This window comes from Cyrtonyx montezumae, unplaced genomic scaffold (assembly GCF_038088225.1).
Source record: "Cyrtonyx montezumae isolate F1298 unplaced genomic scaffold, pur_monq_1.0 scaffold_22, whole genome shotgun sequence".
Classification (NCBI taxonomy): Eukaryota; Metazoa; Chordata; class Aves; order Galliformes; family Odontophoridae; genus Cyrtonyx; species Cyrtonyx montezumae.
In genome coordinates, this window is record NW_027071959.1 from 3,809,026 (window position 1) to 3,822,154 (window position 13,129).

Sequence of the window (13,129 nt, forward strand, 5' to 3'; positions counted from 1 at the left end):
AAGGGTGTGGGGTGTAGGGGGGAAGCTGGGCAAGGCCCTGACAGAGCAGCACATCCAGGCTGTGCAGGAGTAAGGGCTGCAGTGAGGGTTTCTGGGTGAGGCTGATTACATGAATCCGAGCCCATCCTGGAAGGAGAAGGTCATGCAAGGTTAAGAAAGTCTATTAGTGAGAGTGGGGATGGATCCATTGTGTCTGAATTGACGTGCAGAGAGAAGATCACTGGTGATTCAGGAAGGTCTGAAAGCAGTGATTGGTGAAGGCTTTAAAAGGCTGATTTTGGTTGGAATAAAGAGGTTCGAGCAGTCCCAAAAAATGGAGCAGCTGCTGAAACTGCAGCTGTATGACACGATGTGGAAGCGAACGTTGCACCAGGCAGTGCTAAAGAAAGAGAAGGCACCCTTGTGGTGCCCTTTTCCTTTTAAATAAATGTACTCATGGGCCTGGGCTGTTCCCATGCGGAGCAGGGAGCGGAGGGGACTGCAGGAGTGGGGCATGGCTGTACCAGGAGGCCGGCTGTAGCCCTGCTGCTGGCACTGAGCAGCTGATGTGCATTCTGCTCTCTCCAATGGCAGCTATTGAAGCTTTACCCAGATGTCAGGGAGTTCTCCCTTTGTGCTCGGCTTGCCTAGGGGCAGCGTACATAAGGGCTGCTTCCCCACTATTTGGAACAAGAGTGGATGTGGCTTTCTCGTGTAGAGTGCCGTCCAAAGATTGGGATTGGTGTGCTTTGGGTTTGAGGTGATGTTTTGCTGCTCCTTGTCCTGTGTTGGTCTGAATGCCACTGAGAGTTCAGTGGCGTGTGATATTTACCTCTGTCCTGAAGGGGTAAGAAAAGAAATACATGGATAACAGAGGCAGTTTTGTAATGATTCTGCAGGAGCCTCTAATTAATGGGTGATCTCCTGTTTCTGCTGCTGTTTATTTGTTTGTATGACGTTATTACTCTGGTTAACCCATTGTTTTGCTTTTCCTTTCATCCTCTCTTAAACTGGGCACACTTCTTGCACCCAGGATGCCCTCAGGCCTTGCAGTCAAAGCTGTCTCCTTGAGCACAGTGAGGTTTGGACAGAGCACAGCCTCCCGTCCCCATGCCTTCCCCTGCAGGGTTGAAGGTGGCACTGTCAGCTCCTTGAGGTGCGGGCTCTGTCTGTCTGCAAGCTGCCCAGCCCTCAGCACAGTGCTGGGAAACAGAGAAATGCCGGTGTTACATTTAGTGCTCGAGCTCCAGGACTTCTGCTGGTGTTATTGATGTGCTGGTTAATCTTTGTTTTCAAGTACACTGACTGCTGTAAGCGTTATCTGTCAGTGCAGCACGAGTGCTTCTGGAGTAAAATATGCAACAGCTTATCATCACTGCGCTGGGGCAGAACACGTGATGGTTTCGGAGGCAAAAAGGAGATGGACTTAATATCAAATGAAAATTGGCAAGGGACTTAAGTATAGAGGAATGTAGGCAAGGTTTACAGAAATGAATCTTGTAAGAAACATGTTACTTTTCTACTTGCCTTTGGTTTGAAAAAGTTCAACTTTTCGAGGGTTTTGAATGGTTGTCCCTTCAGTGAAAGGCTTCAGTCCGTTCTGCAGGTGATCAGCATGTATGTGGATGTTTGAATGGAAGTGTTCATCGAGGTATTTGTGAAGTTACAGTTCTGCCTTTGATGGCTCGAACCATCAGAAGTTCAGCATTTGGCATAGGAGAAGTTGATGCAGTTATTGCTGCATCACTTAGAATATAAATACCTTCTCTATCACATCAGGAATTGGTGTACTCTTGAAATTCAGGACAGGCTGTGGGAGGTCAGCTCAGGCAGCCCTTCCCAATGCATCATCCCAAAGCAGTGGTTCCGGGCTGGAGCTGTGTTGCCCCTGTGTGATCAGTTGGGTATTTGCTTTGTTTTGGCTATTTGTCCTTACCAGGATGCTGTGTCTACCCATGCGTAGATGTGATTCTTTTGTTTCCAATGCACAGAGCAGTGCTGGGCCTACAGAGATATGGGCTGGTTTCCCTTTTGCTGTCCCTCCTCTTCATTTTCAGATACTGCACTGATTTAAAGAGGGCTACAAGTGCATTAAATATCCTCATGGATATCCCCTTTTTGAAAGCATTACTGTAGAGACCTTGGGTAATTCTGTATGTGATATCAGTGGTTGATGATAAAACTGCCTACAAAGATCCTGAGAGGACTAAAATCACTTGTCCTATTCGAAGGAGGCTCCAGCCCTCTCTTCTTGGTACTTTACTTCACTCCCCACACACTATCGTGGCATCCGTTGTGACATCATGTCACCTTTTCTTCTCCAAGCTCTCCGTGTGCAGTTTGGAGCATGGTGCTATCCCAACAGGTTGGACTCTGTTTCCTGGGCGAGGTGGAATCTGCTGCTGTGAATGCCTTGAATTCTGTGCGGGTTCCTTTTGTGCAATTAAGGAGAGCTAATTAGTTCCTTTTAGTGCAGTCTCCTTGCAGAGGTAGCTGACCTCTTGTTAATCCTGGATTAAGTTCTTAGTAAGAACTGGCTCTTTGTGTGTCCCAGTTAAGATGTTGACACTTTGTTCTCTCTCTCCTTGTTCTTGTCCTCCCCCCTTGGCCTTCCCATGCCTTTGAGCACATGAATGCCCTCTTCCTCCCCCATGCTGGAGGAGCTATGTGCTCTTAGCAGCCATCACATCTATGAAAATGCTGTTGTCAGTTCAGAGTACTCCAGCAAGGCTTGTTCTGGTATCCTCTGGGAGCCCATTTTTTGCAAAGGGAGAAGGAAGAGTTCTGGAAATTCTCTTAATTGCTTAACAGGGTGAGAATACTGGGGTTGGAAGTGCAGCACCCACTTTGTGTGCTGGAGGCTGCCCCAGTGTTCTGTGGGCAGGAGGCAGCTGACTCGACTGCATGTCCCAGTCATGGAGTAGAGGGTGTGATGGAGAAACACAGCTTCTGTGCTGCAGCAGTGACAGGAGCAAAACATTAATTACCAGCCAAATAAGTCAGCTACCCATTAACACTAATCTTACTGGCAGATCCTGAGGTTGAAGTGCTGCACTGAGGATCTCCTGAGGGCAGGCTTTCTGAGTTTTCTGGTGCACCTCTCTGAAGCTGACATCAGAAGTACTGTGGAAATGTAACTGTCCTTGGTTCTGTTCTGAACTTGGCTAAGGTTTAACTGTTGGCTTTGAAGGGGAAATGAGAAATCTTACCTGTTTTTCAAATCCAGGTGCTCATTGCTTACACATTGCAGACAGACTTGAGAAGTATGCTGTTTTATCCTTCTTGCTGGTGTGGCTTGCATGGAAGGCACAATTGCTCCCATTGGATGCAGAATTCACCTCAAATCCACTTCTTCCTCTGTAGGACTGGTGAGTTTAGAGCATCTCCCGTGTATCCATTGTCAGCCCTGGGCTTTAATTACATGGCCAGTGCATCATTTCCCTTCTCCCGAGATTCAATATGCATTAGCATGCTTGAGTTACGGCTGGGCAGTGCTGTCTGCCCCATTGTGCGTGCTTGGAACCGGAGCTCCTTGCAGGAGTGCTGCGGTTGTGGGAGCCTCCACCTCGCTGTGCTAGTGCAGTGTTGGGGCAGTGGTGTGAGGCCGTGCCGTGAGAAGCTCAGCAGTCAAGGCCTCCCCAAGCTGACCTCACAGGAAATCATGAGCTAGTGCTTGTCTTGCTTTCATAGCACCATGGCGAGTGGTGAGAGTGTTATGTGCAGGCAGAACTAGTCAATGTAAAATGAGTTCTGCAACTCTTGAGCTGAACGGGTCCTGGTAGCTTAAGAAAACTCCTAAGAACTTCCATAAAGGCCATGAAGTCTGCCCAGTGCACTGTTACCAAAGCACCTCAACAAGCTGTCTTTGTAGTGATGTGAATGTTGCTCCAGAGAACCAGAAATATACTTGGGAGTGTTTCTCCCTCTGTGAGTTCTTGGTTGAACTTTGAAGATCTCATTAGCACTCTCATTAGTTCTTAAAGCACTTGAGGTTTCAAGTTACCCATAACTGCCTTTTACACCCAAGCAAAGCCTAGGAAGCTTTTCTTCGGGTAAGCTTTGCATTTTTACAACTGCTCTTGCAGTGCTTTTGGAAGCAGAACTTCCTTTGGATTCACCTTACCTCGTGTCTCTCTGAAGAGTGAGAAGGTCTTAACCTCAGGTGTTGGACCTATCTTGCCACCTGGTGACCTGCTTTGAGCCTGGACGTGCTCTCCATGCATGACTTGGAATGTCATACAGAAACAAACAAAAAAGGTTCACAGACTGTGACACAAAAAGGGGGCATTCAGCTGCTCCTTTGGAGTGCCACGATGCACAACTTGCCCAAACTGATTTTGTTTGCAGTACAGAACGGAACTCAGAAAAGCACAGAACTTTCCTTGGTATTGTTTTCCAAAGGTGGATAATCTAGCCTTGAGTGAAGTACAGCTTTTTTTGTTGTTAGTTCTTAAAATGCATCTCTTTCATCTTGGCTGAGTTTGTCTCACTTCAGCTAGGGCGGGTTTGCAGAGTTAGAGCTTGAATTCAGACATTAATGGATGGGTGAGGTGACAGTTGTCTCTTGTGGTGGTGTTATGGATTATTTTTGGTGCTCTTTGTAAACCTCAGATGCTGGTAAACATGTAATTATTTGAGAAACATCCCTGATTTTAACAAAAGTTTTTCTTGTAAGTACAGACAAACTCTTGAGAACACAACCTGAATGAGTGTGTACTGATGTGATTAGGGGAATAAAATCAGGTTTGCTCTCATGAAATTGGGTTTTGTGAGGCAGAGTTATGTTTGGGAGGTTGGTGTGTTTTGATGCTGGTGATTGGCAGCATTGTAATGGGAAAAGGTGTAGAAGGAGGCTGCTCACAAGAAGGATGTCATAAATTAGCATCAAGCTGATGGTTCTCTTAATGATACACAATGCATTTGTTAAAACAATGGCTTATATGCAGGGAAGGGATGGGCACGTATGTGTAATCTTTCAGTAATGTTAAAAAAACTGTTACTGTTCTGCTATCCTGATCCAAGTAGATGTGTGATGAGAGCGTTTTTCAATTTAAAATCATGCACAGCATATGAATTGCACGGGGGCATGTCTGCTGGTGCACGTCATTGATTTATAAGAAGCAAAGCACCTCCTGCTCCCACTGTCTCCAAGGGGTCATTTGCAGCATCTAAATTTGGCTGCAGATGCCTGGCTTAGGTACTCTGAATCATGCTCTGGAGTTGCCTTCCTGGCTTAGTTGATGCCACAGGGAACTCTTAGAGGAAACATCCCTGGTAGGAGATGAGAAGGAGTATGCATTTTTAAACCACTGTGGCCAAACTGGTATAGGACCTTTGGCCTAAAGGTGTCTAAGAGCAGATGTGTACGTCCTCCAGAATCCTCGCTGGTGAATGCAACAACAAAGTCACCAACTTGCCACAGTACAACTTCTAAAATCCCCAGGCCTGCTCCTACATGGATAGGCATGAAAAATTAAACCTCATTAGCTTTGTGGACGGAGTGAGCTAAACTGAGTTGAGGTCACCTTAATTCGGAATGTGTCCTCACGGTGTTTCATTCAGTTCAGATAATCCACTTTGCCCATTAATTAGGGTTGAATTTTCCTGGCTGTTCTTGTGCTGACATGCTCGCAGGTTTTGCAACTTTCTCCTGCACGTAGGAGTGGACGGGTGTGTGCACAGGGAGAGCGAAGGGATGTTGTTGTTTTTTTTTAACCTGCAGGATCTTCACTCGTAGGCTTTGCCAAACTTGATGAACAGCGCCCAGAAACGCCAAGATTACAAGCGGGGGCCACTGGGAAGAATCACGGGAGCTCCCCCTCCCCCTTCTGGTGGGCAGGGATGGATACCCGGGCATTAAGGGGCTCGCGTTATGTAAAGCGGCAGCCCACAGGCTGCGTGCATGCGCGTGCAGCGGCGGGTGTGAAAGAGCCGGCGGAGGGGGGAGCGGCACCCAGCATCACCACCAGCACAAAGAGCGGGGGGGCTGAGCCATGGCAGACGCACGAGCAGCGTGTGGGGCGGCCGGGAGAGAGGGCTGGGGGTGTCTGTGAGAGGACCCCCGCCCCCAATCCCGCATCCCCTCGGCACGGGCTCGGGGCGATGGTGCTGGAGGTGCACTGCCTTCCCCCCAGCGCTCTGCCCCCACGCGAGCGCATGAATGAATGAATTCCTAGCTGCTCCACGCCGTGCTCCGGTCCCTAATGGCTACCAGGTTAGTGTGCCTCCTCTGTTCCGTTGCTGATGTCTCTTCCTCTCCCTCTCTCTGCCCGTGTGTGCCTCTCCCGGCTCCGATTGTGTGCCTGTGCGTGTACGTGCGCACATATGTGCGTGAAAGACAGAGCGTGTGTGCCGTGCTCGGCACAGGTTTGCTGAGCAGATCTACCGTCCGAGGCGTACGCTTTCCAGGCAGATTAAATCTGGAGTCCATGTTGGTTGCTGTTGCTGCTACTGCTTTCTGGTCGGGGGACTTGAAAGCAGACAGTGTGACATCACGTTGCAGAGATGCTTTGTTTCTTTTCCCTTCCCCAGCCCGATTCTTTTTTCCCTTGATCTCCCCCATGCGTGCGCCCTACCTCTCCTGCAGTGGAATTGCCACAGCAGCCTTTTTGATTGTTTGAAACAACGAGGATCAAATCTGATTGTTGTTTGCTGCTTTCTCTCCCCTCACCCCTCCTGCTTTTCCCATCACGCCGGCTGCCCACCCCCACCATGGAGGGACAGCTCTTGCTTGCTGGGCTGGAGGGGCTGAGCCCACTGCCTGGCCCCGCAGCACCTCACCGGAGGCAGCAGCTGCAGGAAGATGGTGTTTTTGTTTGCCCATGTGCTCCCTTGCTCTTAAAAGGTCTCGGAGCATGCACGCTGCTGTCTCGGTCCTGCTTTGCATTCCTCTCAGCATGGATGTATTTGCAGAGACGGGGAGAGACAGAATTTGTTTTGTGCTGCTCCATCCTCCCAGCACCATACAGGTGGCTTTTTTTTTCTTCTTGATTTTTTTTTGGCAGGGGATAGCAGTAGGGAACAAGGGCTCATTGCACTGTGCGTATCTGTGAGCAGTGAGAACGCAACAAATCCTTTTCCCTAAAAATGCTGTTTTCCTTAGATTACTGATGACTAGCATCACCCTGTCCATTGAGGAAATTACTGATTCAGTAAAGAGAATATATACCTGCATCTTTTCTCTGTAAGTCATGTGTGTCTTCAGGACAACCCCTTTCAAAGCTGGTAGATTTACCATGGCACTCCTGACTTCGTCTCAGTAGAATAGAAGGACTTTTAAAGCTAAAGTGCAGTAATTCTTGATGCCCAACTACCTGTTCTGCTGAAAACCAGGAAGCTGGATGAAGCAAGAGAATGTGCCACGTGGGAACAAGCCTGAATCAGGTCCTGGGGACAAAGGACTGTAAGTGACTGACGGTTTTCTGCCCTTGGCCCTCTCTATTTTTAGCTTTCAGCTGGACAGTGCTCCTGCACGGTCAGAGCAAAGGAGAGAGATCGCATGGAGGATATTGGGGTGAGGGAGATGAGGGAAATAAAACAGTTTGGTCTCAGGGTTGAAGATCACAGCATCTTCCGTGATGTCTGGCACGGGTGAGTGGGAGGATGTAAAACTCCAGCTTTGTCTTCCAGCCCTGAGACGCACGGTGTCCCCGTACACCCACACCTTGTTGCTGGTGAGGCATGGTGCGAGGCTTTGTTAGATGAGTAATTGGTGATTTATAAAACCCTTGCTGCAAGACTGGACTGCATTCAGGAGGATGCTGCCTGTGTTGGGAATAAAGGCCTCTCTCAGCTTTGCTGAGGTTGTGCAGAAGGCAGGCAGGAAGGATGAAGAGTCGTGCTCTCCTTGAGGTAATGCAGGAATCGTCCAAGAACCAGCCTGGATATCGAGCATTAACTACTGAATGCTACATTGCATTTTTCTAACTCTCTGTTGAAAAGATGGGCATGATGCTGAAGGTAATGCCAGATATTGCAGTCCCTGCTGTTAATTACAGGAGCCATTGCCATTGCGATGGGAAGGAGAGGGAACAAATCCCTTATCCTCATCCCTTCTGGAGTTACACCTGCAGCTGAGTGACCCAGGGCTGGGTCTGAAGCAGGCATGCTCTCAGCTTCTCAGGGATGTGGAAGTCTTAGTTTGCATTATTTTGCATTGTTCTCCCTTTACTGCTGCCCAAAATTCATCTTATTATTCATCCTCCTTTGTTTCAGGTGGCTTGTCTTCCTTCAGAGCAGATATAACCATTAATTTGTGGATGATTAAGCGGTTTAGAATATAACATATAACACAGTTTTGGTTCTCTGTGATGAATGGTCCTCTCTAGCATATGCCTGGTGTAATATTGGGCGTTATTGTTAAGATCTCTCTTGTTCTATTTAGAAAACACATTGTGACTTTTTCTTGGGGAACTGAAGATTGTTTCAAGTGCAGAACAGTGGGAGCTTCCATATGATATGAGACCGTATGTCCATTGGAATTGCTAGTCTGTCTCTAGTGGTAACCAGTATCAGATTCAGAGGAAGACAATGACAATGTGAATAATACATTCGACCAACCTCATGGTGCTCTGTGTGTGCTGAAGGTAGATTCCTTCCTAAGGCCTGCAGTGATTTGCTCCTCCCCTGAAGCACAGTAATTGCATTACTTTTATCTCATAAATATGTAAACGCACCATTGAATTTCATAGGAGATGAAAACTATTCTGTGAACCTTCAAAATGACCACAGTAATTCTTAGACATGGATGAACCCCTCTGTTAAAAACTGCTTAAAGAGCATGCAGAAAGTATACTTCAGTATTGTTCTTAAAGCAATTGTCATGCTCAGTGTCTGCTGTCTCTCCTAATGCTTTAATGCTTTCTTTGTATCCTTTTTTTTTTGCTGGGAGATGCAATATGAGCGTAGCATTCTGTTATTGCCTTTAGAACAACAGCAAAGCAAGGCATTTTTTGTTCTCAGATGATCAATCTGAAGCGCACGTAGGTTGGTGATGACCAAAAGTTGCTGCCATCTGCTCGCCGCTTGGTGGGCTGCGTAATGAGTTTCTGAACCTCATCTTTTTCCAGTGATGTCAGCCTGTATCACAGAAAAGCATTTTTGTGGGCGTCCAATTAACCCCCTTGCTAGCTGCTGCTGAGGAGAATTAACTCTTTTTGTCAGACAGCCAGGCTTGAGGTGCCTTCTTGACCTTGCGTTATTTCCTGCTCTTTTCGAGGCTTTACCAGCACGCTTCTGTTTTGTGTGAGGATATCCTTCGTCCTTGAAAGCGTGTAAGCACAGGCCTGACTTTGTGTGCAGCCTAGATTTCAGTGGGCCTCTACACAGAGCTAAAAGCGTGCTTAAGCTCTTTGCTGCTTTGTGGCCGTATGCAGAATGAAGCCCTCTGCAGTGCTGCCTGGTACCCCATGTGGGGCCCCTGTTGCATGCTGGCAGGTGGGTGCCCTGGGCTGCGGGAAGGGGGACGTGGAGCTTCTGCACTTCTGTCCTTGCAAAGCGAGTTCCTCTGGGAGCTGTGGCAGTGCTGGAGGCTGCGATTAGCTTTCCGGATCAGGACTTTCTTCAGGAAGTCTGAGGGGGTTAGAAATATGCCACAGGAAATGGTGTCACCGATCCGCGTCTGCCTGCTGGGAAGCCTGTGGTGGCGGCGAGGCAGGGAGCGCCCTGACGCCGCTGCTTGTTCCCTTCAGTACCCTTCTGACACAGGACTACTACCTGAGCTGTGATCCACGTTCTGCAGCTGCACGATGGAAGTGGATTTGCTGTGCATCCTCTTAATCCCAGCTGATCACTACCTGCTGAGAGCCCAGTGCCGTGCCCACAGCATGGCTGTGCCGTGCTGCTGCATGAGCTGGGGGGCAGACACCCTTCTGCAGGGACATACAGCCCATGGGGGGCTGTGCTCGGCTGGGGGCTGCACCCGGGAGCACAGGGCTGCTTCCTAGGTGGGCTTGTTTGTGATCTGTCCCTCGCTCGGCCTGTTGCATCCTCTGAATGCTGCCCCGCAGGGGTGTGCGAGGCCCTGAATGCTCTGTGCTCAATTATTTCTTTAAAAAGTTATTTATTACTATTATTATTATTATTATTTTAATTTTTTTGTCAAAGTGGGTCAAGCCGTTTTGGCATTTCAGGCGCCTGGTTCCTGGTTCAATTGCAGGCCTCGGTCACTATGGCAACTGCAGTAAGCGTTCGTCATGGCTGTGCCTTGGGCCGGGTTCAAACTTGGGGCTGCAGCAGCAGCAGAGTTTCGAGGGGCTCAGGGCAGAGGGCTGCAGGTTTGTGGGACTGTGCAGAGAGCTGATTTTGTTTGTTTTTTGAAGTATGCAAAAGATGCTCAATGAATGGAAAGCAAATTCTGAATCCAGTCTGCCCTCAGAGGTTCCTCTTGGCACAGCTGGCACTGGGACATGTGGCACGGGCAGGGCACAATGAGCTGGGTGAGCACCTATGTGCTGGCTTGAAGCTCAGTAATGCTGCTGCTGTGAAGTTGCAGCAGTGTGGGTTACCCAGGCATGGCTGAAAAACCCACCTGAGGAGCTTTGCAAGACCTTGAGCCATCAGCTTGAGCTGGCCGTCACAGCTGCACACTGCCTGGGCTAGGTGTGCTGGAGGCAGCCTTAAAGCACGCGAGGGAGAGCTGAGAATGTGGTTTTCATGTCTGTGTGAGTGCACATCAAGATGAGAATTTATTGCAGCCCACGGGAGGCGAAGTCAGTCTCATTTCTCATTTTGTCAGGTTTCATCTGAGTTTCACATGTGCACGAGGCTTCTCTACCCAGCTTTTGAACTGGTTATCTCGTGCCTCTATCATAACTGTAACAAGCAGAGCCTTGGCTGAATTTGACCTGGTCTTTATAGAGTTGCTTGAAGCTGAAACTCGAAGTGAAACCAGCGTATGAGCTCCCATGAACTCAAAATGAAAGGGAGGTTGTGCATGGGGAGCTCAAGCTTTGTAGGGTTGCAGCAGAAAACAGGAATGTCTGCTCACAGCAGTCCAGCACAGTGATATGCGACTCAGAGATGTTCGATTCAAATTCCCATCTTGTAATTCAGGGGACCTCTCCAATCAGTTTGCGTTGAGTCGAGCACGCTGAGGCAAGATTGAGGAAATCTGCTGTAATGCCAGATAGGCAATTACACAGCATGAACAGGAATGACACAGCCTCGGATTCTGCAATTATTAATAACCATAGGAATGGCAATTCAAAACCATTTCCGTCTCTGGAAGCGCTTCTAATGAACTGCAGGATGCAGTGCCCTTTGCACAGCACCTTGTGCTCATAGTGGGTGATTGTGGCTGATGGATGTGGATGCAGCTACGTTGGGTTGTTAAAAACATAATAATTGGTGCTGCTTAAGTTTAACCAGGAAAGGTAGCAGCGGGAGGGCAGGGAGAGTGAAATGCCCATTTGGCATGGGTCAGCTGAAAGTCTGGAAAGAAACCCCGTACTTCTGAGTGTTTTAATAAGCCAGAGTACCATAGTGTTTTCACATTATGATGTACCCAAACTGCTGTGGGTGCTGCAGCGAAGAGTAGTTGGAGTTTGTGGTGTTTGGAGGAGTCTGGCAGGAAAAAAGGCATCAAAGAGAAAACAGCGGGGGGATCTGAATTCTCCTGTCTTGCACTGGGATTGCTGCTCAGCTCTGAGGAGATGCATAACCTGCTTTCTGCTTTAGGTGTTAGGGCATTGGCTGAAGGCATGGCATGAGCAGTTCCATTCCCCTCAGTGGCTCGTCATTTCCCTGAATCTCTTTCCTTTTCTTCTTTTACTTTTAAAGTCGTGAAAGCCTTTATGTTCTGGTGAACCATTTTTCGTGCTAACCCTGACTGGTGTGGGAAAAAGATGGTTTCACACAGGAAATCATGACTGCATCACCTGTGAGTGGTGGCGCATCCCCCTCCCCCACCCCCCCTTTTGTCCCAGGGGTTTTGATGAACTTTAATGGAGCGTTTCCTAAAAGATAAGCTTCTGGTTTTTGTGCACACTGTTCAGAAGAAGCCCTCCTGACAAAATAAGAAGTAAAGGAGGAGTAGGGTGGGCCTGTATGGTGAATGTGCTGACACCTCCCTTATTCTTGAGTGCAAGTTGAGGTTTTCTGAGCTCAGTTCACCATTTTCAAGTCTCAGGTCCTACAGGAGAGAATGAGTTCATTTTCCCCCTGGCTTCTCTGTGGGTAGATCAGTTGAAGAGTGAGTGGAAAAAGACACTGACAAGCAGCTGAAGTTCCTTCTGCCAGCAGTGAGTGATACCTGTCTGCTGCCTGATTTTACTGGGAGAGATCAGTCCCAAGCGAGGCAGCGGGGACGTGGCTTTGGGCAGCAAGCTTTATCAGCTGTGATACTGAAGAAACCTGCGGGTAATGCTTCACCTCAAGGGAGAGTGGAGCACTTGCTTTCTCTTGGAGCCGAGGGTTGACAGCTGTGCTCTTTCTTTTTGCAGTACTGCCAGTAACTCAAACCGCAGCACGCCTGCCTGCTCCCCCATCCTGCGCAAACGCTCCCGGTCCCCAACACCACAGGACTCCCAAGGAGACACCATGGTGGAAAAAGGCTCAGACCACTCGTCAGACAAATCCCCTTCCACGCCGGAGCAGGGTGTACAGCGGAGCTGTTCCTCTCAGTCAGGCCGCAGTGGGGCCAAGAACTCCAAGGTAAGGAGCGAGCACATAACTGTGCTCAAGATGTACACGCGTCCGCTGCTCTGAACTCTGTAGTGCGGTACATTGGCTTTGTCCAGTGCCATTTTTCTTTTAATTTTCCTCTGGCTAACTCTCCCTCCCACATCATGATTCTCTAAAGTCTAACTGGAGGCCATTTGCGTAGGTCAGACCCTACCCTCTATCATCCTTTCAGTGAGCTCAATCCATGAATTACTGATGGCTTGGACTGTGGCTCAGAAATGGCATTTGTAGGCTGACTATTTTGCAATCCAGGCCCTTGTTTTCTTGGCAGGCTCTGTGATTTTGAATAGAACCTTGAAAATCAGCTGTTGCAATTACTGTTTATCAGCTAGATCACAAAGGGTCATGGAACACATAAACACTGTGCAGACAGCTTGTAAAAGCCCACACGTCTCTCCAGTCCTGGCCAAGCAGTGTTGAGATGAGGTTTAGACTGCACAGAGTCAGTTTGCTGGTCCTCTGCAGTGTC

General features: G+C 48.6%; 1 protein-coding gene across 4 annotated transcripts in view; it reads left to right on the forward strand.

Moving 5' to 3' along the window:
- The window catches only part of GRAMD1B (GRAM domain containing 1B), a 73,284-nt gene that overhangs the window by 31,839 nt on the left and 28,316 nt on the right, over positions 1 to 13,129 (forward strand). For all 4 annotated transcript variants that reach the window (XM_065738509.1, XM_065738510.1, XM_065738512.1 and 1 more), the window contains one exon: positions 12,420 to 12,630. In XM_065738509.1, the coding sequence (XP_065594581.1) occupies positions 12,420 to 12,630 (211 nt within the window). The remainder of the gene's footprint in view (positions 1 to 12,419; positions 12,631 to 13,129) is intronic.